The sequence below is a fragment of the Artibeus jamaicensis genome, unplaced genomic scaffold (genome assembly GCF_021234435.1).
Source record: "Artibeus jamaicensis isolate MK-2021 breed Jamaican fruit bat unplaced genomic scaffold, CSHL_Jam_final contig_1015, whole genome shotgun sequence".
Taxonomy (NCBI): Eukaryota; Metazoa; Chordata; class Mammalia; order Chiroptera; family Phyllostomidae; genus Artibeus; species Artibeus jamaicensis.
This window is the reverse complement of record NW_026521194.1, coordinates 8362678-8386134: the sequence shown is the minus strand read 5'-3', so window position 1 is coordinate 8386134 and position 23457 is coordinate 8362678. Positions and strand designations below refer to the sequence as shown.

At 56.4% G+C, this 23457-nt stretch overlaps 2 protein-coding genes across 2 annotated transcripts; both read right to left on the bottom strand.

Annotated features, from left to right (window-relative positions):
• Positions 1-10343: 10343 nt before the first annotated feature.
• Positions 10344-13956, bottom strand: FEV (FEV transcription factor, ETS family member). The gene is made up of 3 exons (XM_037155474.2): positions 13762-13956; positions 12946-13020; positions 10344-10930 (listed from the first exon to the last, which is right to left on the bottom strand). The coding sequence occupies exons 1-3, from the start codon at positions 13811-13813 to the stop codon at positions 10344-10346; spliced, it is 714 nt and encodes a 237-aa protein (XP_037011369.1). The 5' UTR covers positions 13814-13956.
• A 4271-nt stretch (positions 13957-18227) lies between these two features.
• On the bottom strand, positions 18228-21553 carry CRYBA2 (crystallin beta A2). The gene is made up of 5 exons (XM_037155485.2): positions 21469-21553; positions 21108-21272; positions 20173-20314; positions 18896-19038; positions 18228-18431 (listed from the first exon to the last, which is right to left on the bottom strand). Exons 2-5 carry the CDS (start codon positions 21266-21268, stop codon positions 18284-18286), a joined length of 594 nt encoding a protein of 197 aa, XP_037011380.1. The 5' UTR covers positions 21269-21272; positions 21469-21553; the 3' UTR covers positions 18228-18283.
• Between the last annotated feature and the right edge of the window lie 1904 nt (positions 21554-23457).

Genomic DNA, 23457 nt, shown 5'->3' with positions numbered 1-23457 from the left:
GTTTTGTTTTTGAATTATATCCTGGTACTTTCATAGTATTTTTATTTCATTCTTTAATCTCTTTTAGAATTTGTTTTTGTATGTGGCACGAAATGGGGCTATGACACTTTCCCCCAAGTGAATGGCAAGTTGTGCCAACGTGTGAGGAGTTTTCCTGCCCCCAGGAAATGCCATTTTTATTTTTTACGCAGCTTTTACACGTACGTGGGTCAGTTCCTCGGTTCCACTGGTCTACTTGACTATTTCTGTGCCAGACCACACATTTCATAACCTCAGTTTTACAATATGCTCATCATTTTTTTTGCTAAATTGTCCTGGCTATTCTTAATCATAGTCCAGAAGGACATTAGAACCATGCCTGTAAGTTTCCATAAAATTTTTTTGAGATTTATATTGGGATGGTGTCGCTTTTACAAATCAATTTGCACAGGCTTGATATTTTGCGATATTGAGTCATTCTACCCGGGAACGTGCTAAGTGTTCCACGTACTCAGGTCTTCTTTTATATCCCCTTGGGCAGATTTATAGCATTATTCATTTAAGTATTTTTCATGTTTTTCATTAGATTTATCTGGGAGCATTGAACTGTTCTTGTAAATCTGTTAGTCCCAATTTTTTTTTAAAGATTTTATTTATTTATCTTTAGAGAGGAAGGGAAGGAGCGAAGGAGAGAAACATCAATGTGTGGTTGTCTCTCGTGAGTCCCCTGCCGGGAAATAGCCTGCAACCCAGGCATGTGCCCTGACTGGGAATCAAACCTCGATCGTATGGTTTGCAGGCCCATGTTCAATCCACTGAGCTATGCCAGCCAGGGCCCAATTTTTTTCTTATTTTTATGGAGTCATAGGAGAACATTAAGGTTTTGTATATTAATCTTATATCTTACTCGATATACAAATTTCATTAGTTCTTAATTGTTTTCCAGTTGACTCTCTTGGATTGTCTAGGTAGGCAGCCATATTATTTGCAAAAAGGACATTTTAATATCTTACTTTCCAGTATGTACATATAACATATATTTTTCTTTATTTTTTAAAGATTTTACTTATTTATTTTTTTAGACAGAGGGGAAGGGAGGGAGAAAGACAGGGAGAGAAACATCAATGTGTGGTTGCCTCTCATGCACCCACAATTGTGGACCTGGCCATCAACCCAGGCACGTGCCCTGACTGGGAGTTGAACCAGTGACCTTTTTGTTCACAGGCTGGTGCTCAATCCACTGAGTCACAACAGCCAGGACTTTTTCTTTATTTTATTTTTATTGTTTTATTGTGGTTTACGTACAGTTGTCTGCATTTTCCTCCCACCACTCCCACCACTCCAGCCATCCCCATGTCCCACCCTCGATCAGCATATATTTTTTCTTGTCATATTACTCTAGTAGAATGTTCAGTGGCAGCTATAACGACAAAGTTAGAAGGGATAAAGAGGACATCCTTGCCTGGACCCTGACTTATGGAAATGTTTCTCACATTTCACCAACTGCTTTTTACTTTATCTTTTAAAACTGAATCTTATTTTCTGTATATTGCTGTATAAATACAAAATCATTTTTTGGATGTCTACAAAACTTTGATCAAAATACTCAAATTGTGTAGAATACCAACAGAGCCATGCTGACATACATGGTCCTGGCATGTATAATTTGGGGATAGAGGACAGGGTGGCCAAATGTCCGCCGGGACTCCTTCATCCCCCTGACATTTAGAGATACTGTGATGTGGTGAACAAAAGACTGTGAGTCAGAGGTTTGAGTCCCTATTTTATCATTTACTCACTGCTGATCTAAAACAGTTATTCAACCCTCTGAATCTCATTCTCTCATCTCTCAGATGGAAACAAGGATCTCAGATGTGTTGTGTCTATCGAATAGCTATGACAGGAATGACAACATTACTGTTGTTGGTGGAACAACCATTGCTATGGCAGTTGGCGCCATTAATAAATGCTGAAAGAGGGATTAAGGAACCACGACAGAGTCCAGAATGGGGCCCAGGCCTGCTCTGCCCAACTCTGCTGGCTCCTGAGGCAGCACGAAGCCCTGAAGTCCTGGGCCTCCCATGAGCTATCTGTGGCCCTAGGTGACATGTGTTTACTCCTTGCTGCCAGGACTTGGTCCCAGTGGGACCCACGTGTCTCTCTCTAAGTGCCAGCCAGGGGACTTGCTTCAGCTGCTGGCTTATAGCTACTTGTGCCAGTCTGGCCTAGCACAGCAGCATTCCTTGAGTTAGACCTTTGGGCCAGCAGGCCAGGTCCTTCTTGGGACTCCCTATCCCAGGGGTCCCCTGCCTGCCCTAGGCTGGCTGGGACCCATAGGGAAGAGCAGCTGAACCCTGCCATCATAACTTGCCTGCTTTGCCACTGGTGGGAGCGAAGGGCTGAAGAGGTGAATCTTGAGGCATCTGGGGATGTTAGACATGAGAGAACTTCAAACTGAGAGCACACAGAATAGTGTGCTCACACATGTGTACTGACTCCTGGTCTAAGATCCATGCTGCAACATGTAGAGGCAATATGCTGAGATTTGCAGAAAAGCTGATTCTGCTATTCCCTCACCGTGTCCCATAGGAATTAAAGAGGCTGTTGTAAGTATCAGGGGAAATTGTATATGTGGAAGTGCTTTGTCAGCTGTAAAGCATAGTATGCATTATAAGGTGGTCCTGAGTCTGGCCCTTAGATGTGACCATTACACAGATATGTATGCATGACGGACCCTAGAACTTGTCTGTCTGCCTCTGTGTGCCAAGGGTTGAAAACCACGATGGAAGAGTTGGGGGACTGGAAAGGTGATCACGGGAAAGGAGGACGAGGGTGCCATCGGAGCCTGGGACCCTTCCCCACTTTTCCTGTCCATTTTTCTCATTTAGTGTCACCCCAGATTTCTCACTGCTGCAGGATGAAAAAGGACAGAGCTGCCTGGAACCTCCCAGACAAATTCCTGCTGTGTTGCTAAGCAACTTGAGCTCCTCTTTCAGAAAAAGGAGCCCAACGTTCAGGGTCTGGCTTTCTAGCCTCCTTTTAGCTACTTTCTCCTCTCCCGACCTCACAGAAAGTCAAGGAGCTTCTCCGACTCATGCAAGGAGTGCTGGGGTGGGAGATGGTTTGCGCTCACAGGGAAGGCCTCTGCTCTGGGCTGGTTAATGGGTGGGGTGGGGGGATGACAATGATGGAGCAGCCCTTCCTGCTGGATTCTTCAGGCACATGCTGTACCCTTGCAGCAAACCAAACCACACAAAGTGGGTATAATCATCATCTTCTTTTTATTTTTTAAAGGTCTTATTTAGTTATTTTTAAAGAGAGGGGAAGTGAGGAAGAAAGCGAGAGAAACATCAATGTGTGGTTGCTTCTCACATACCCCTAAATGGGGACCTGGCCCACAACCCAGGCATGTGCTCTGACTGGGAATTGAACCAGAGACCCTTTGCTTTGCAGGCTGGTGCTCAATCCACTGAGCCACACCAACCAGGGCAGCATCTCCTTTTTATAGATGAGACCAACGAGGCTCAGAGAGAGTAACTAGACTTCTCAGTCCCATAGGGAGTAAGCAGAAGCTGGGTTTGAATCCACGTCCATCTGGCCTCCTATTCCCCCATGCCATTTGAAATTAATGCAAGGGCCACAGTTGGCCACAAGACTTCAGAAATGCAGTTCCTGCTCTATGATTTGTCTGGAACCCATGGTGAGTGTTGGCACTGGGAACCTGTCCTGGGTTAGGTTGGGGTATGAGCAGATGATCCTGCTACCTCCCGGGCTTCTCAGAATCTCAGAACCAACTTCAGAGGATGAAAGGGATGTAAAGCTCTTTAAATCATGCCCGACACATATGTATTTGATAAGTATCAGCTTTTATTATTATTATTACTTCAAAAACCCTTTCACATCCTTACTGGTTAAGAGAACTCACCGCGTCTGAAATGGGCTTAGATTCTGCTTCGGCCCTTCTCACTGTGTGACCTTAGACTTAACCCCTCTGTGCTTCAGTTTCCTCATCTATAAAATGGGGAAAATCATAATGTCTGCTTCAGAGGACTGTTGTAAAAGGTGTGTGTGATTTAGGTGTTAGTTATTGCAACGTTATTTGCTAGAACAAGAAAGCCTCCAAGTTTCATGTCCTAGTCCAGTGGGTGCTAATGGGTGACTTCTTTCCATGTGACTCTCTAGGAACCCTCCTTCCGGGCTGTAGTTCTGCCATCTCTGAGGAACCAGTCCTCTTCCAAATCTAGGTAGCAGGAAGGGAACAAGGGAGTATGGAGAAGGCGCGTCTGCTCCCAAATGCTTCGGCCTGGGAGCAACACAAATGACCATTTCCATTCATATTTCATTAGCACAAACACAGGGGGCTGGGAAATTAGATTCTGATGCACAGTCACTTCCCAGTGGCAACCCCACTGCATGAAATGACGAGCATGCAACTCAAGAGGAGAGCTGGCTGCGTCTGCCGTGCTGAGAGAAATAATATTAGGTTATTATTTGGGTATTAGTAAGTGTGAGAAGTATGTTAAGTGGCATGGCAGATATTCTTCTTATTTAACCTGCATAATAATCGTGGAATATAAGCATCACTATTATCCACACTTTGTAGGAGAAAACTAGGTCCCAAACCCACGTAGCTGGTAACTAGCTGAAATTCCATCATTCTAAATTCAGTACATTCTCTTGTTACTCCATAAATAAACACAGGGCATCCCGAGTATAGGATGAGCAATGCCAGGGTGGTTGTGGCTGGCTCTTGGTGAAGCTCACCAGGTGGGCTCAGGACAGGGTCTGGATTGGCTAGGAAACAGGTGTAGCCACTCAAGTTCCTTCCCAGGGTACGTGGTGAACATCCCATTGGGACTAGTGCAGAAGAGGCAGGTGCTTGCTTCGTTTGGGGTTTTGGTTGGTTATTTGTCTGATAATAGAAAATCAAGGCCCTTATATAATCCTTTAATTTTTTTCAACCCCATGAGGTAGGTTCTGCTGTTACTATTTTCATTTTACAGATGGGGTAATTGTGGCACAAATAAGTAACGTGAGGTCACACAGCTCCTAAGTGACAGAGCCAGCACTCACTCCCAGGAAGTCCAGCCCCAGGGCCCTTACTATGTTGTCTTTGTTTCCAGAGACGGGAAAGAAGGAAATAGCAAACAGGATCTAGTGAGAGAGAAAACTGTCAGAAACAGTCGCGGTCAGTGGAACACGGGCCACTGTTCTCTAGGCATGAGACCCGCCGTCCCAGGATGGAGGGGAGTTGGGGAGAAATTCCACTGACCAAATTAGGTAGGCATTGCCCCCAAAGTGACGGTGCATTCAGACCCCCAGCCCCGCCCCAGAGTACAGCGGTCTACTCTAAGCTTGTAGGAACACAGTCAGAAAAGTGAAGGCCTGCCCTGGCTGGTGTGGCTCAGTGGACTGAGCACTGGCCTGCACACCAAAGGGTCACTGCTTCTATTCCCAGTCAGGGCACATGCCTGGGTTGTAGGCCAGGTCCCCCGTAGGGGGTGCATGAGAGGCAACCGCACATTGATGTTTCTCTCCCTTTCTCCCTCTCTTCCCTTCTCTCTGAAAAATTTTAGAAAAGAAAAGAAAAGTGAAGGCTTGCAAAAGACAGAGGGCGATGAAACAGTCTCTGCTTTGTTCTTTATCAGTTGCGGGCCCCATGATTTGAGGGCTTCGTTTTCATCTACAAAGTGGGGATGATAGTGATGTTTATATCCCCTGATTATTATGTGGATTCAATAAAAATAATATTAGCAATAACGTTATACTTCTCACACTTAATAAGACCAAAATAATACAAAACAAGCTATCATCTCATCCATCGTAATCAACCATTTCGACTATGATTGGACAGTTAGACAAAGCACACCTACAACAACCAAGCAACAGATCAAATTACATGAGGAAGAAGCGGTCCAGGAAGGCCCAAGGGGAAGGGACCTGGTGTGATGCTGAGGACGCGGCCTCTGAGGTGACAAGCTGGGCCAGTCACTTCTCCAAGCCTAAGTTCTCTCATCTGAAGATAGAGGCGCAGCCGTGACCAGGCAGAGGAGCTGCCACACGGAGAGCACTCACACGGGCAGGGCCTGGCTCGGAGTCAGGAGTTCAATCAGTGTGGCACAGCTCATTGTTATTATCAGCAGTTCCGCTCGGTATGAGTTATAAACAGGCAGGAAAATAAGCGGAAGTTAAGTGCCTTTTAAGGACACGGTGAAGGAGCGATAAAGGCCAGAGAAGCAGAAGGCCCTCAGAAAAGTACCTCGCAGCAGCCGTTCTGATGTCTGTCTGGTCACAGGAGCTAACGTGCGTGACTGTGTTCTGCGAGCCTCGGTGCCCTAGGGGGCATCATTGCTGTGACTGTGCGGGTCTCAGGCAGTGTGGTCATGGATGTCCGCACACTGCGTGCTGAGTGGGGCTTTTGATTCCATCTGCCCGGGAAGGCAAGTGGAGCTTGGTCGCGTGGGGCGCGCATCCCTGGAGGAGACATGGGTCTGTGCGGTCCTGGGGGTGGAGGGGTTTGATCTGACAGCAAGGGTCCAGAAGGCGGCTCAGGACCGAGGAGAAATCACCCAAAGCACCGGCACGAGGCCTGGGGAGGAACCCGAAGACATGGGTCTTAGAACAAGCCCTGGGAGGTCTCAAAATATTAGGCCTTGGTTTACTTATCCTACGAGTGGATAAAGCAACCCGTGCCCTGTCTCCTCCCTAAGCTTGGAGAGGATTAGTAACACAATGAATTAATAAAACAATGGATGTGAAAGTGTTTTGTAAATTCTGCAGTCACAGCATTTGGCAGGGACCGCATATTTCCACCGAGAACATGAATGAGGAGATAGGACAGAGTCTCAGAATCAGGGAGTGCAAGAGGCACTGGACTGGGAGAGGGAAATGGTGATGGAATCAATATCCTGAAGGGCCAGAGACCAAGGAAAGGTTGGTGAGGACTGGCGCAGAACACCAGGAAACTGAGTGCGGTAACAGTGCGCACTGGGCGGAACAGAGGGCACTGTTCAGGGCCTGGGTGGAACAGAGTTGTGCTGAGACCACAGTGAATGGAAAACCAGAGATGTGACGGTCCGAAGGTCACAGAGTGAGTTTGTCGCCAAGCTGGGACTGGAACTCAGGTTCTTCCGGTTCCCAGTCCTATTTCTTAGCTTCCCAATCTGGCTCGGTGTGTGAGAAAGAACAGAGGGGCGGGGCGAGACTTAAGGAAGTGATGTCACAGGTAAGAAGGCCCCCCCTAAGCTACCAACACCTCTCCCAGCTGCCCACTGATGCCTGAAATTTCTCTCTTACTCACTCACTTGCAGGCCTGCAAGCGTCTCAAGGTTGGAGAGGTCACCCAGTCCGCCTCCCCTCGCAGTCCCCCAAGGAAGGGTCTGCTGAGCACTCCGGTGACAGAGCTTTCCTCATCTGACACATTCCACGGAAGAAGGTTCTTCCTTAGATCCATTCGATGTACCTGTCTTACTGTAGCTTCCTACCACGCTCCCCGGTCACACTGCTTTTAGTCACATACATCCCGGTTCTCTGCCACAGCACAGCTCTCCCAGTAGCTGAGGACAGCTCCACGCCCCTCTCCCCACTTTGATGTTCCAGACTACAGCTCCCATCGTTGCTTCCTCAGCATTCTTCCTCTTCACTTCCTGCTTCCTCTACTCTGTGTGTTCTCCATTTGGTCTTCTCCTGGAAGTGTTATCTGACACCGTGTAAAATATGCCCGGGGCACCCTGGTTAGAGCCAGGGCGAATGTCCTTTATCCTGGATGCCACTGCTCCGTCAGTGCATCCTCAGATCTCGGCGATTTTTCACCCTACAGGCTCCCATTCAGTGTCCCGACTGAGACACCACAAATCTGCACGGGGGCTCCACTGAGCCCCGGCCTCACCACGCCTCGCAGGCTAGCCTCCTGTCACTTCTCTCAGGGACCTAAGTCGGGGCCTCACACTCCTTGCCGGAAAAGTCCGCCTTGTTACACTCAACCCGTAATTCTGAGCAGAATTCTTGCTGGAACATGGTTCTGTATCCTTAGCCCATTCCTTCTCCCTCCCAGCTTTCAGCCCCCTGCAAAGAGGCCCTTTGCCTCTCCCTCCAGGTCACCAAGGACTGCTCCCCGGGCTCATCTGCCCCCTGGAATACGTGAGCCCACCCCCCCCATCTTGTGAGGTCTGTAGGGCACAATGACACAGAACATGGTTACCCCAGATGTTAGGTGACCAGAGCAGGATACTGTTGAATTACAAAAGGCATAGAGAAAAAGCAAGAGGGAGTGACAAGTGTTACAAATAGTAGCCTCTGTGTCGTGGGACTGTCGGCAACTTTTTCTCATGCTTCGTTACACTCTTCATCTAACTAATATTTAATGGAGGCCTTATGTGTGTATTTCCCAAATTCTCTATGCTGAGTATGCACTCTTTGGGAACCCAGGAAAGTAAAGTGAAAATGAAATGAAAAGAAATCAAGACCCTTCCCTGAGGAGGACTGGGTGGTGAGTTCTTCAACGCTCTTTGGGAAGCGACACCTGGGCTCTCGGCCATTGACTGTCCGGCCTTCCACCTGCATTTCTCCTTCCTTCCCACGGGCACGGGGAAATCTCCTCACCGCCCTGTGGGAGCCCACGCATTCTCCCCCAACCAGCGGGGGTCTTTGCTTCAGGGAGAGACATGCCCCTGGGAAAGAAACTCCAGGACCCAGGGGAAGGGGGGGCAAAGGGGTTGCCTGGTTGGAGCCCAGCTGTCACTTTGGGTACCTTCCCCAGTGTCGTCTCCGTCTATGGGAACGCGTTTAGGGGAGTTTCCCTGCCAATAGGTTTGCAAAAGGCGCAGAGAGAGCGTAAGACCTGTGGGCCCCTTTGGTGCAACATTGAGAGGGGCCTCCAGGTGGTGAGGGAAAGGGTCCAGCCAGAAAAATGACCCATCTGGTCCGCTTCCCGGACTTCCTAAGGCCGGACCTGGGATACAGTGCTGGGGTTCCCTCTTTTTTCTTTCCTCTCGGAAGGCCAAAGGTAGTCTGGAAGCGTCGCGGTCCTCTGGCCCTCGATTAGGGGAGACACCTGAGGTTCTAACACGCCGGGTGCAAAACCTTCCCGGGCTTAGCTGCAAAACCTGACCTGGGCTTCCCCTCCTCTGACCAGCAGAGGGCGCACCCCACCCATGAGAAGGTGCCACCGCTGCAAGGCTGGGAGTGGCAGGCTCGGCGGGTGGGCGGGCGGGGGTGTCCCTCCTTCTGAAAAAGAGCAGGCAGATCCAGAGATCACGACGGAAAATAATGTGGGCAGGGGGCGGTTTGTGAATGAGGGTGAGCGAGACAGGGTCAGCGAGGGTTAGAAGAGGTTGGAATGGCAGTGGCGAGGGAAGGTCGAGATTGAGTGAGGACGAGACGAGGTGGGCGGTAGGTTGGGATGAGGACGGGCCGGACGGGGAAAGGTGGGCGCCCCAGGCGTGTTGGGACGGGATTGGGATGCAGTGGGGCGAAGGGGCGGGCGGGAGGCTGGGCGAGGCCGACTGGAGCCCCCTGCCGGGCGCGCGCGTGTGTTTGGAGAGGGGTGGGCTGCAGCAGGGAGGGCGTGTCCCTCCGGGCGGGGCCCGCCCCCCCCCCCGGGCTCCCGCTCGCCTCCCGCAGCGAGCACCCCGCCTGCTTCGTCCTCTTTCCCTCCAGCTGTCCCGTCAGGCCTTTCCGCTCAGGCCTGAGCTGGGCATCTCACTTCGTTCCTCCCTGAAAAAAAAGCAAGGTTCCGGTGCAGCAAAGAACTGAGAGAGGAGGCAGCGGGCAACTCGGGAGCTTTAATGGGTCTGGGGGGGAAGGGGACACGCCGGGCGTCTGCGAGAGTCGGGGTGCGAGGCGGGGGCCCCGGATGCCCCCTCGGTGGCCCTTCCCAAGCCCCCGCTCAGGTGCCCAGGAGGAGAAGGTGGCCCGTGAGGGGCGTCCACCCCACTGGGATCGGGGCAGCCCCGTGGGGAAGAGAAAAAGTGCGAAAAGATTTGGAATTGGAAAGAGAGGGGTCGTATTGGAGGGGGCTTCCAGGGGCCAGGCCCAAGGGCAGGTCGGGGGAAGAGACGCCGGGGAGGCCTGAAAGCCTCCCCGCAGTGAGCTGGAGTCTAGAAGAAGGTGCAGGCAGAGGGAGTGAGGGGCCGGGGCGCCCTCCCCCAGAGGTTGGGGCAGAGGGAGCCGGGGAAGTCCGGCGTCCAGGGAAAACTGCGAGGGCTGCGGGTCCCTTCCCCCGGGGCTGGGCGCGGCGAAGGATGGAGTCAAATCCGAGGTCGGAGGAGCGTCCGGGAGGCGCCGGGGACTCCTCCCCAGGACGTGGACCGGACTCAGCGGGGCTCTGGGCGCCCCGGAGAGGCCGTGCGCACCCGGCCGCCCGTCTAGTGGTAATGGCCCCCCAAGTGCGAGGCGGCGGCTACCGCGCCGAAGGGCCCGGGCGGGGGCTGCAAGCCGGGGCTGGGGTAGAGCGCGGCGGTGGCGGCGGCGGTGGCGGCAGGGCCCGGGCCCGGCCAGTAAGAGAAGCCGGCAGGCGCGACGCCGGCGGAGGCGGCCATGAGGTTGAGTTTGGAGAGGCCGGGGAAGGGCAGAGGGGCGAGGCCGGCCGGCAGCTTGTAGAGCGCGCCGTCCTGGGCGGCGGCGGCCGCGGCGGCCGCAGCGGCGGCGGCCTGGGCGTGGGTCGGGGGCGGCTGGCAGGCCTGCGCCAGGCCCTGGAAGTCGAAGCGGTAGGCGTAGCGTTTGCCATGCACCTTGCTCATGATGTTCTTGTCGTAGTAGTAGCGCAGCGCGCGGCTTAGCTTGTCGTAGTTCATGTTGGGCTTGCTCTTGCGCTCGCCCCAGCGCCGCGCCACCTCGTCTGGGTCCGTGAGCTTGAACTCGCCGTGGCCACCTTCCCACGCGATACAGCCGGCGTTGGCGCGGTCCGCCAGCAGCTCCAGCAGAAACTGCCACAGCTGGATCTGCCCACTGCCTGTGGGGAAGGGGAGGCAGTCAGCCACGGACGGGAGGGGAGGCTGAAGGCGGGGAAAGGGGCGAGATGGGAGACGGGCCCAACCCGAGGAAACCGGCGTCCATGAGGAAAAGGACACGTTCGGCTTGCAGCTGGGCGCAGCTGAAGCGGCTGGCCAGAGAGGGGCTGACCGGCAAAGCTATCCTTGCCATTACCGCGCTTTTTCGCGCAATGAAAACACGCCTCCCACTTAGGAGTACACAGCCCCGCGGGTGCGTGGCTTTGTAAGAACTGGGAGCAGAGGGCGAAGCATTAACCCCTCTGCATGGAGGCAGCGAGGCAGCAAGACGCTGAGCTCCCTGATGTGAACAAGGACAGGAAGTCAGCCCCTGTGGCCACCTGGGCCTGGGGCCCTAACTCAGGCCAGAGCCCGCACAACCCCAGCGGTAGCCCAGCCGGTGTTTAAACTGCCAGATCCCAGCTGGGCCGCATCCGGAGACCCAGGGATCCAGAGAGAGGGGGCAGGCACGCAGCAGGACCACCGAGGCCACTGGACAAGGCCCAGCGCCTAAAGGCAAACAGTCGCACGTCCCACCAGAGGTGCGGGAGAGGTGACGTCTGGCCTCCACGCCTCACCGCACCACACAGGCATGGGGACAGTGGCCCCCTGTGCGAGAGAGGAGGGCCAGGCTCCGAAGGCTCTCCATCTTCACCGCACTCCAGTGCGCAGACTGCTGCACCAGCACTAATAGGTTCGGTTTCTTTTTTCGGAACAGGCGGGATTCCCAGGACTGCACAGTTGTCGTGTTTCCCCAGAGGGTGCACAGCTCTGAGGAGAGGGATTGGGACCTCGAGGCCTCTCTGCCCAGGCCCCTGCCTGAGCTCCTCTTCTGTCCGTCTCCAGGCTCCTGAGTCTGGGGGTGTTGGGAGCGGCAAGGAGGTTTTCCCCAGATACTTGTGTGATGAGAGCAAGATGCTCCAGAACGCCCACTGCCTTGTCCCGGAGTCGCGATCAGAAAAGCCAAGAAAACTCTCGATACAATCACCACCACCACCCTCCTTTTAGAATAAAATACATTTTTCCTCAATGTTGTCTGGCTATTGCTTCAAATTGAGCCTGGGGAACCTCTCTTCCTTTTTCAGTGACTCGTCAGAACCCAGACACTGCCCTCCACAATTTCAACCCCGGTCCCTCTCGGGAGCCCAGCAGCAGCTGCCTGGCTCCCGGTGGGGACGCTGAGTGTTAGGACCAGCGACAAAGGGCCGTTTGGGTGAAGATGTGCCGCTGGTACAGATGCCGAGCCACGTCAGAGGCTTGGGAGAGCATTCCTCTTGGGGGTTGCGTTCTCTTTTGAACAGAGCTGTTGCCACCCTCGTTTTTAAGGATACTGTAACTGTGAGGTTTAGGGGACTGACTGGGTGGGGGGCAGTGGGGAGGGCTTTGCTCGGAAGGCCCGTAAGTCCCCGCCATCATCAAGGCAAAGCAGAGAGTGATTTACCTGCAGAGAGCTGGCTTTGAACCTAGGAATCAGCTGCAATGACCCAGCGAACGTGGCGGGCTGGGTGGGGAGAGGGAGCGTGGGAAGCCTGGCTGCTGCTGTTCTGTGAGACAGGTAGGTGCTGGCTGCCCCCTCCCATCCTTGCTAGTGGTGCTCGTGGCCAGGGAGTAAATCTTCGGTCCCATTGACCAGCGGTGCGGGGGCGGGGGGCCAGGGCGAGGGAAGAGCCTGTGCTCGTGTTGCTAGCAGGCAAAGGACTCCGAGCGCCTCAGCCCTAGTCCCTAAAGCGTGGGTGAAGGCCAGGATTCTCTCCCTTTGCCCTGGTCTGCAAGTCCAGCGCTGAAGGTCAAGGCCAAAGGAATGCCCCGCCCCCAATCCTCCCCACAACTGTGCCCGGACCCTCCTCTTCCTAGAGCCTTGCGGTGCATCTCTTCCATCCTCTGTCCTGGGAGTGTTAGCGCCTGTCCTTCTTGGGCGGCTGCCCTGGCTCCTGTCCACGGTCCTGCCCCCACCCACCCAGTCCTCCAGCCAGCTCACCTTTTTGTACCGCTGGGCTCAGTGGCCCCCACCCCGGGCTCTTCCCTTCTTTGAAGAGACCGTCTCCGACGGGATCTGTGGCAGCAGAAGATAACAGTCGGCGGATGCAGGCGGCGGTGGTGGGCCTGACCCAAAGGGCCCCGGGGCCAAGGCCCGAGAAGGGGCGCCTTGGTTCCCGGCGTGAGGCTGGGGGCCCGAGCTGCCCGGCTCCTCCTCCCGGAGCCTGGCCCCGGCGCGCGCCGCACAGAGCCCCTCCATAACGCCCAAGTCAGGAAACGCGTCCAGGAAAAAGGAAATCCGCTTTCCCAACGGGCCGGCGTGAGCCTTATAAAGCCGAGCCGGGACTGCGCCAGCTGAGCCGAAGCGCACGGAGACCATCGGAGAGGAGAGGAGAGGAGCGCGCCTGGAAGGCTGGGCCTGCGGGAAAGCTCGGACCACCGAGGTGAGGAGCCACGAGGGTGCAGGGGCGACGCCCGGCCGACCGCGGCCTCCCGACACTGCAGGCGCACTGAGCCCCCCGCCACACCGAGGACCCTGTTTCTCCTCTAGGTTCTTTCAGCCCCCGAGCTGGCGCCCTCCGCCTGCTAGCCTCCCGATCCGCTCACTTCGAGGCTTGTAGACCTCACACGAAAGCCCCAAAGCTCCCCATCTGCTTTTTAACGTCCTCCGACGCCCGAGACTGCTCCATCCTCCCAGCAGTCCGAGTCTCTGGACCGCGCCCCTTCCCCGGGACCCCAGCAACCTCTTTCCCGTGCCCCAGACCAGACTTCCAGCCCCGGGTCCCGGCGCCTCCAGCCCCCGGCTGGTCCCTGGTACCTGGCAGGTACATGTTGATCAGCAGGGGCTGGGAGGTGCCGCTCTGTCTCATCGCCGCCAGAGGCTGGGCGGTGGGAGGTGGGGGTGGGGATGAGAAAGGGGGGACGCGTCAGGCTTTGCGCTCCGGGGTACCGATCCCCGCCCGAGGCGACTGTGGGTACTGGGAGATGAAGGCAGCGCCAGGTCCAGCAGGGCCTGGCGGAAGGGGGCTGGCCGGGTGTGGCGGGGGTCCTGGAACGACGCTCCGAGCCACCAGGCAGCTTGGAACCCTTCGGCCCCCCGCGCGGGCAGGGGCCGCAATTTCCGTTTTAATTAAAGCGCTGTCGCCTCGGCCCCCGGGACCCCGCCCCCGCCCCTCTTATCGCCCCATCGCAATAAAGTCTCCAACACGCCGCGCAGCAGCCAAGCGCACCCGGCCGCCCCCCGCGCCCCGCAGCCCGGAGACGCGCGGGGGATGGGCCTGGGCCTCGCGCTACGACAGGGGTCAGGAGCGCTGTTCTTTTCCGCCTCCCTGACTCCTGGCAAACATCGATGGGGCGGAGTACCCGGCCCCACCTCGGACTCCCAAAGCCACAGCTCCTTCTTCCCGACCATTCCCACCCACCTCACCGCCCCACTCTCCTCCCCCTCCCTTTCCCCCCACCCCCACCCGGGTTCCCGTCTCCAGGCTGCGTTATCTGCATCTTCACTTTTAAATTTCCGCTTCCCTCCCTCTCTCCTGTCGCTGCGCTCCCGGGCCAGGCGGCGGTGGCTCCCTTTATCTCCGCACCCCCCTCCCGGAGCCTTCTCCCTCCTCCTCCTCCTCTCCCACTCTCTGCTCTTCCCTGGAGACCTGCTCTCCTTCCCCGTTGGCCTCTTGCTTTCACCCGATTCCAGCCTTTCCAGGGTCCCCGGGCCTCCCGGCCAGCGCTGGGGCGTCTCCCCAACAACTCCGAGCGGGCTGCCCCCCCTTTCTAGGTCTCGCCTTTTCCCAGTTAGTCTGTCCTACTCCCAGCCCCCCTCCTGCCTCCTCTCTCCTCCCCCGTCCTTTTCCTCACCTGCCTTCTCCGTTCCTCATTCATCCCTACTCCCTACTAATTTGTGGCATAAAGCTCAGGCCGCCCCTTCCACTTCCACCACAAGTACTGCCCTCCGGTTATCCCTGAACCCGGTGGCCATCGGCACCTTGCTCTTCTGGGTGTAGAGGCCTGATGTACTACTGTACAAGGGCCCCGGTGCAGGGGGAGTGGGGGCTGAAATCCACTCCGAAAAGTGGACAAAGATGCCCATTGTGGATTAGCAAAACTGGTGCGGTTCCCAGGTGGCTTGGAGTCTCTGGGTACCTGCGGGGCTTCCTGACTCTGGAGAGGCTGCTAAGGAGGGATGCCAGCTAAAGACGAAGCCCTGGGCCAGGCTCCCCGTGCCCACTGGTGCTCTCCAGGTCTTTTCCTCCCACTGTCTGAGCCCAGAAGGCGCGAGGCCTGGGACTCCAGGGCGTGGGGTGAGTGGGCAGGTTTTCTGCACCGTCCCTGGTCCTGCGGTGCCTGACTGAGTGGCCGGGAAGTCTAGCTCCTTGGGTTCCTGCTGTGACTGCGGGAGTGTTTGTCTCCATGGTAGAGGGTGCGAAGGTCCAAAGGAACCGTGGCAGAGCATGGGAAGCGGAAAATAGAGGGAAATGAGGAATCCCAAGGCCCCAGAAGGTCCTAAAGGGACAAGGATGGGGGCTTCAGTATGTGCATGTGGGAGCCTGTGGAGGCAAAGGTGAGGGGTTGGGATGCTCCTTGGAGACCAAACTCACAGCTTCACAAAAGGGGAAGGCCTTGAGAGTGGGACCGAGGTTCCAGTGCCTCTTCTTCATGCCTTGTTGTCACTTCCCAAGGTAGAAAACAAGGCGTAGGTCAGACCTGGGAGGGGGCGAGGCACCAAGGTTCAGCCCCTCGAGGTGCTCAGCCAAAGGCTGAGGCACGAAGGAGAGGCTCTCGGAGCGAGGGGTCCACCCAGGCACCCCAGCTCAGAACTGAAGGATCAACATCTCAGGCGGTGAGCCCTCACTGAGGACTCAGGTGTCAAAGGGGGGGGCAGGCTCCAGGAAGAGTTTATGCACGAGTGTGAATGGGTGGGGCGGCGGATGAGAGCAGTCCTCCAACGCACTGGGTCTTGGCTGCACGAGTAAGAAATTGCCCTTCTCCATCCCCTTTGGCCTTTGGCCGAGTGCAGCCACAGTGCAAGGCCAAGGCAGGGGTTCTGCAGGTCCCACAGGGTTCAGCAAACCACCGCCTGTGTGCAATGAGAAGGCAAAGACACTCGGGCCCAGCCCGGCCTGGCCTCCGTAGTTGCCAGTGTGGGGAGCAGAGTCAGATCCCTGCTCCAGCAAAACAAAGGTTGTCACAAATACTAGGTCCCTCAACACCCTGGTCATACAGTTGAGGACACTGTCACCTAGGGACGGGTAGTGCCCTGTCCGGGGTCACACTGCCAATCCCTGAAGCCTTGCTGACTCTCCCAGGGGGAGGGTAGCTCAGCCAGATTTCCCTTTGCCCACTGTCTTCCCCCCAGAACAGGGAGTGGGGGAGATGGGCTGCTGGGCTCTGGGGCCAGTTTGTCTGGATTCAACTCTGGGTCCCCCATTTCCTGCTTTGTGACTTTTAAGAGAGTCACAGAACTTCTCTACCTTAATCTCTTCACTCGAAAAATGGGGATTACAGTAGCTACCATACAGAATGTTAAGGCTTATATAACAGACACTGACTGCTCGGACAAGACTCTGTACATTTAGCTATTGTTACTATTGCCATCCCCCAAGGAGGCAGGGACCCGTGACGGGGCAGGAGCCCCAGGCATCTTTGGGGCCCCTAGAGGTCTGGATCTTCGCTGAGGCCTGAGGCTCTAAGCCGCACGCAGCTCAGATCAGCCTCCACTGGGCCCAGATTTGGGGTCAGGAGCCCTTGTTCAAGTCACTAATTAAGTGGCTGACCTCACTGAGGCTTCTGCCTCTCAGGGGGCTCCAGTTTCTTCCTTGGTGAAGTGGATGAAGCATGGAATGTGCTAGGACAATCCACTGAGACAGGGCCTGTGGACTCTAGACCCCCCGCAGAGCTCTGTCCCTTGGCTTCCAGACCTAACCCACAGTGGGGAGCCGGGGAAAGGAGAGCCCTGGTTGGCTGCCCCAGGGTTCTCCCGTAACACCAGGAGCATTTTCAGGGGTTCTCATCGAATCTTCACAACACCCTTGCGACACAGTCAGGGTAAGCACCAGTGGCCCCAGTTTACAGAGGACACTGAGGCTCAGGGGTGCTACTTGACGGGGTCTGACTGCTGGTGTTCCCACTTCTGGTGCGGGGCACTTTGCATGGGAAGCAGATGCCTGCGTTTGCACAGTTGGGCCCAAGGGCAATGCCGGGTTCAGGTCTGACTGTCCTCCAGCATTGCCTTGTCTCCCCTCGGCTGGGGCAATGACCTGGTCCACCCCTCCCCGTTGACAGGTCCACTAGGGCCTTCGAGAACCAAGGCTCCCTGAGGGACAGGATGAGAAGAGCCCCCAGGGCCTCAGAGGCCACACCAGTGTGGGACTGAGGGATTACTGACTGGACAAAAGAGGAAGCTGGGAAGGAAATACACTGGTCGCAGGGGCTCTGTGGCTGCTGCCACACTCAGTCCCACTGTGTCTGTGGGCTTCTGCCACCTGCCCCAGGACCCAGGCTCACAGTGTTCAGCGGCTAAGGCACTCTCTCCCCAGCTCCCCAGTTCTCTGAAGAGTAGGGAGAAAGAGGATAAAGAGCGGGTTGTTTGGAGCAGTAGAGAGGACGGGTATGAAATGCTTTGTAAATGCTGGAGCTCAAACCCTGTGAGAGATCAGGATCACTATTATTCAGACGAAGGGTCTGGAAGCTCTGCTCAGAGAGAGGAAGTCTCCTCCTTAGAAGGTCCTGGAGACAGTGGAACTGCCCACTGATTTCTCCTCTCACACTCTTGCTCTTCTATAAGACAGAGAGTCTATAAAGCTGGGAAGGGGTACAGGCTCCCCTAGCTGAAGAGGGAGCTGCGGGGACAAGGAAGACTGTTAGAGAGGAACCCGAGGGAGCTCCTGCCCAGAGTTAAGGAGATCCTGCCCTGCATGACAGTGCCTGTCCTGGGGGCGGGCGGTGCAGGTTGAATTCAGCTTTGCGCCCTGCTGTGGGGCTGTGTGCACCCCAGCCGGTGGGTGGCAAAGGTGGCATTTGGCCGCAGCACCCTGGCCCAAGCCCATGGGCATTTATTTACCAAGGAGCAGGGTGGGACTAGTTGTAGCTAGCAGGATGCCCAGGGTTCTTATCAGCAGCTTCCTCTCAGCCCCATTGCAGTCTAGCCACACACATCCTGAGCCAGTCTGTGCTCCATAACCAAGGGTCCTGGAGCATGAACAGAGGGTCAGGTTGGCAGGCAAGGACCTCAGAAAGATGAGGATAAAAATCACAAAGAGAGACACCAAAAAAGAGGTGAGAGGGACAGGCAGCTTCAGGAGGCTTTATTGCGGGTCCTTAGGGAAGGTAGGGGGCCATGGGGGTTATTGTTGGATTCGTCGAATGGACTGCAGCTGCCCAGTGTGGGCCTGTGTGCCAAACTCGGTGTAGGTACGGAACTCCCCGCCGTGCCGGTCCCGCTCTAATACATACTGGTAGCCCCGGTAGCCTGGGTACTGGTAGGCCACCCACCTAGACCAGAGAGGGCAAAAGGCTGGTAAGTAGGCTCCACCCATGTCCTCCATTAGTAGTTCTCCTTCTCAGTTCCCAACCCCCAGCTTCAAAACCATTGCTTGTTTTTCCTACATAAATCTCTCCCTGCCCTTCTCACTGCTCCACATGTCCCTATCACCGTCTCTCCTCTTCCTGTCCTCCATTGCCTCCCCATCTCAGTTTCCAGTCCCTTCCAATACCCCCAGGTCATCTCCCTATTCTCCTATAACCTGCCCCTCCCTCCAGACTGTCTCCACCATCTTCCTTCCTTCCCCTTGCCTCCAAGTCTCCCAGCACCTCACCGCCTCACTCCCCACTGACCTCCAGTCTCCAACATCTCTCTGACTGTGTCTTTGGCATGCCGTCACCCTTTCTCACCCTCCTCCCTGGTCCCATCGCCCCTCTGGTCTTCTCATCTCCCCTGTTCCAGTCCCAGGACTCACGCTCCAGAGCTGACTTTGAGGGAGCCCACGTCCTTGCTGGCCCAACCCATGGAGGGCAGGGATGGGTAGTCATCGCTGAGTTCAAACTTGCAGCCCTGGAAATTCTCCCCTTCAAACAGTATCACACGGCTGTCACTGTGGTTCTGAGGCACAGAAATGTGGGGGTCAAGCCCTCCAAAGAGGTGTTAATGGACACATTCTCAGCCCCCACTGCCCATTCCAATGCCCATCACAAGTTGTGTAGACACTTCAGTTCCACAAACACTCCCAGCATTTGCTGCATTAGCTTCCTAAGCAACTGGGAAGCTGGGACGCTGAGATCCCCAGTCTCTGAGGTCCCTTCTGTGGCTGTGCATTGAGGTGGTGAGACTGGAGGGGTGGAAATCAAAGACCCTTCCAGGTTGGGGCTAGAAAGCATCTTGTGATGGTGACATGTCTTAAGAGAAATTTGGTCTATTAGCCAATCCCCTGCCCGGAACTCTGGGCAGCCTCTCACAGCTAAGGGGCATTGGATGGGAGGGTCAGAACAGGTAGGCCAAGATATCAGTGTTGGTGGGCCTGGGCTTCCACAGCCTAGGTCCCTCCCTCTGAAGGGCCCCTTGGCCTCCTGAAATGGAGACGCTTGGCTGAGTCAGTACCGCTCTTGTCCCTCCACCTCCCAGCCCCAGGCCCCACTAGCACAGTTCCTAAGTCAGAACGAGTAGGAAGTGAGATCCTTCCCTTTAGTGTATTTGATTGGTTACCAACCCTTTCCCCACAACACACACACACACACGCATGCGCACACGCATGTGCACAGACTGGCCCTACTAAGTAAGCCTTGATCCCTGCACTGAGTTCCCCTCTCATCTCCATGCTAACCCTAGGGACCTTCGCAAGTCACTTTGCCCCTCTGAGCCTCATTTTCACGCGTGTATGAGGCTAAGAGCGGCCATCCAGACCTCACAAGACTGTGCGTTGACAGAGGCACCTAAATTCTTGAGCTGTCTCACTCTCGCCCTCAACTAGATGTGAGGAACCCCATGCTGCTCCGGACAGACAGGGCCTCGGCACTGTCCGTGGTGCTGATCTCCAGTGCCCGGTTTAGACCTACAATCCAAATTTGTAGAGAGCACTCTGGTTCTGGGAAGTAATGCCGCCACCGCCCATCGAGTTGTGCTTACACACTCCCCGCCCCCCGTACAGTGAGTGGATGGCCTCTCGGAGCAGCCGTGGTGGGAGCAGGGCGAGGGGGCAGAAGAGGCGGGTGTGTGGGGGGGGGGGAGGGCTGTGCTCACCGCACAGAGCACTGGCCGGAAAGAGAGAAGCTGGTCACTGTGGTGGCCGCCGCTGCCGCTCCAGGCGCTCCAGCGGGGATAGTCGCCCTTCTCCAGAATGAACTGCTGTCCCTGGAAGTCGGGGTACTCATAGGCCACCCAACTGGGGAGAGATAAGGGACGCTGGAGGCATCTGCCCCAGCGGCACTACTTCTCCTTCTCCTTGCTTGCTGCGATTGAAAATACTGTGAAACCAACCTTTTCCTCTAACCCCAGACCCTTTCCTGACTCACCCACTGCATGGCAAAACCAGTCCCTCTAGAGGCTAAAGACCCTCAATCGGCTGCTATCCAGGGTTTGAAGCTTCCAGGCTTCCAGCTCTGGTTGGACAGAATTTCCAGTCCTACGCGGATCACCCGACCAAGTCCTTCTATACCGAGGACTTAGATGCCTGGAAAAGTAGGTGTAGGGTGCCCCATCCTCACGCCAAACCGAGGTAGCAACCTCTGATAACCACAGTTCTCCCGAGGGCCCGGGGCTCTAGGAGACCAGGGTGGGTGGGGTCAGCGAAAGAGATTTGGCTCGCTTTTTTTTTTTTTTTTTTGTTAAACGCAGTGCAGAGCCATCTAACTTTTACAGAGGAAACATTTGGGAGAGGACATTCCACTGGGAACCCTTTCCGGATTCAAGTTGATCCCACAGCTCTCCTGTCCCCTCTCGCAAAGGGTCGCTTTCCACCAGTATCCTTTTAGCCACACAAAGATACACTCTTTCTTAAGATTTGTGTTATGTTGGCGGGGATTTGGGGGAGGCCAAAGGGTTTCCTGGTTGGTGGGCTTCCATCAGGAAGGGCTGAGACCAGGCAACGGAGGGCTGAGAGATGAGGTCCCAGATCTGGAGCCCGGGGAGCCCAGAACCCGCCCAACCCAGCCCAGCCTCGTCCAGGCGATTCTTACGCGCCGTTTTCCACCTTGACCGAGCGCACCCGGCGCAGGCCTCCGCGCTCGCAGATGTTGGCGCAGTCGCTCAGCAGCCGGCAGCGGCGGCCCTGGAAGTCCTCTTCGTCCCAGAGGGTGAGGCAGGCGGGCGCCGGTCCCGGCGCGGGGGCGCTGCTCATGCCGCTGAGGCAAGAAGGGCAGGACCGAGTGCTCAGCGCCCGGCGAGCACCTTCCCCCGCCCAGGCCCAGGCCCAGGCCCGCCCAACCCGGGCTGTGGGTGAATGACCCGGGGCTGGGCCTGGGCCGGGCTGGGCCCGGGTTGCCAGTGGCTCTCCCTCATGTCGCCCTCCCCCGCCCTGGAAAGACCCTGCCCCGGCACCTAGTGTTCTCCGGGTGGTCGAGCGCGGTGCTGTCGAAAACGCAGCGGCTGCGCGCGGGCCGGACGTGCGGGGCTTTATACCGAACCTCGCCTCCCTCCCCGCACCCTGGTCCGCCGGGGTGGGGACAGCTGAGTCAGCGGGCAGGCTGCGGTCAGCTTGCGCGCGTCCCCGGGGAGCCGGGCCTTTACCCACCCCTGCAGCCACCCTTCCCGCCCCTACTCTCGGCGACGACAATGGAAAGTGCTGAGGCGCTCATCCCGCGCCCGCTGCAGCCCAGGCTGACTCTGCTCTTTCTTTTCTGCGGACCTGAGCCGGGCAAGGCCACCCGACCGCGGGGCAGAACGCGGCCTCCCTGGCCCAGAGCCTCCACCCCGAGGTCCCGGCTAAAGCCGAGCCTTCGGGACTCGAGGCGGGCAGTTCTTCCCAGTGTCCAAACCCCACCTCTTCACTCTGAGGTCGCTAGCACCCCGCAAGCCACCTTCCTCACACTCCTCAGTCCTCTCTTTCCTGGAGGACCGGCCCCACACACCCCCTTTCCTCCCGCACTTGAGTTCCCGGACCCCGCGCTGCGTTCCAGTTTTCAGGGGGTGGAGGGGGCGAGGGGGGGCGCCCGGCGGCGCAGGGCACTGGCGGGTTGAACCGCCCAAGGGAGGGCGCGGGTTACAAAGCGCCTGGGGTAACAGTAGCTGAGGGGTGGCTCTCTAGTTGCTGGGAAGAACGTTTCAACCATAACCACGAGGCTGCCAGCCGCCAGGCAGAGCTCAGGGACTGGGGGCCCGCGCCCGAAGCCCACCTGAGAGCGAGCAGCTGGTTACCGAGAGCCTAGTTCAGGCCAGGGGCGCTGCTCGGAGCTTTTATGTGGGTGAGCTCAGCTAGTTCTCGGGCGGGACCCACGCGGTAGGCGCTGTGATTGCCCCGCGGTTCACGGAAGAAGCGGTGGCTCAGACAGGTCCCGAAGAACGTGGTGGACCCGCTGGGGGTGGCTCAGCTGAGATGAGAGCCTGGGTTCCTGTTTTGACTGTAGGTTCTGGGCCCTTGCCCCCAGTCCCCGGGCCACGTGTCGCAGGGGAAGAGAGGGGAGAGGGGCAGCAGAAAGGGAGGGGACAGGCTTGGGGCCCCAACAGGGGCTCCAGGGAAGGCATTTCCTCACAACTCCTAGGAGAATTTCCAACCTCTAACCACACAGCTGTCAAAGAGACACAAACGCGTCTGGCAAAGTTGTGAGTTTTCCTCAGTGGAGGAGGCATTCCAGCAGAAGTGGGGTGGGGACGGGGTGGCGACCAGGGAACGAGCACGTTTTGTCTTCAGGAGCCAACTGCTGTCCTCGCAGGCTCAAGGACAGCTCAGTAAGGTGGGTTTGGGTAAACAAATGAGGAAACTGAGGCTCAAGGAGGTGAAGGTCTTGCCCAAATTTATGTAGCTCGTCAGTGTCAGAGCAAGATGAGAATGCAGACCTTTCGACTCCGCAGCCACTGCTGGCCACTCAACCTTTTGTGACAAGAGGGGCTCACAGGCCAGATGCGACTGCCCCCTGCCCTGCTCCCTGAGTCGAGCCTCGCTGGCCTATCCCTTCCCCCACTGCCAAGTTCTCTCCTACCTCAGAGCCTTTGCACCTGCTGTTCCCAGGGCCCGGCCTGCCGCAGTGACAAGATCCGGGAGAGGCTGGCCCCTCTGTTACCTGCCGGTGGCCCTGTTCCTGACGTTTAGTGTGCATCACGTTCCCTGTTTCCTTTATAGCATTTACACTCTGTAAATTTGCCTTTTTTCATCTTTGGTTGATGGGTGTTTGTGGGTGTGCAGAACATTTGCTTTTATACTACATGGAAGTTCTGTTTACGCAGGCTGTGTCAGTTTTGGTACCTCCGAGCCTTGGCGTGGTGCTGGCCACATGGCAGACCCTCTGTAAAAGCTGAGCAAATGGGCAGACAGGGTGGGTCGAAGGTCCACGGGGGAATGGGTGTAGGGAGATTCTACATTGAGTGCACGTG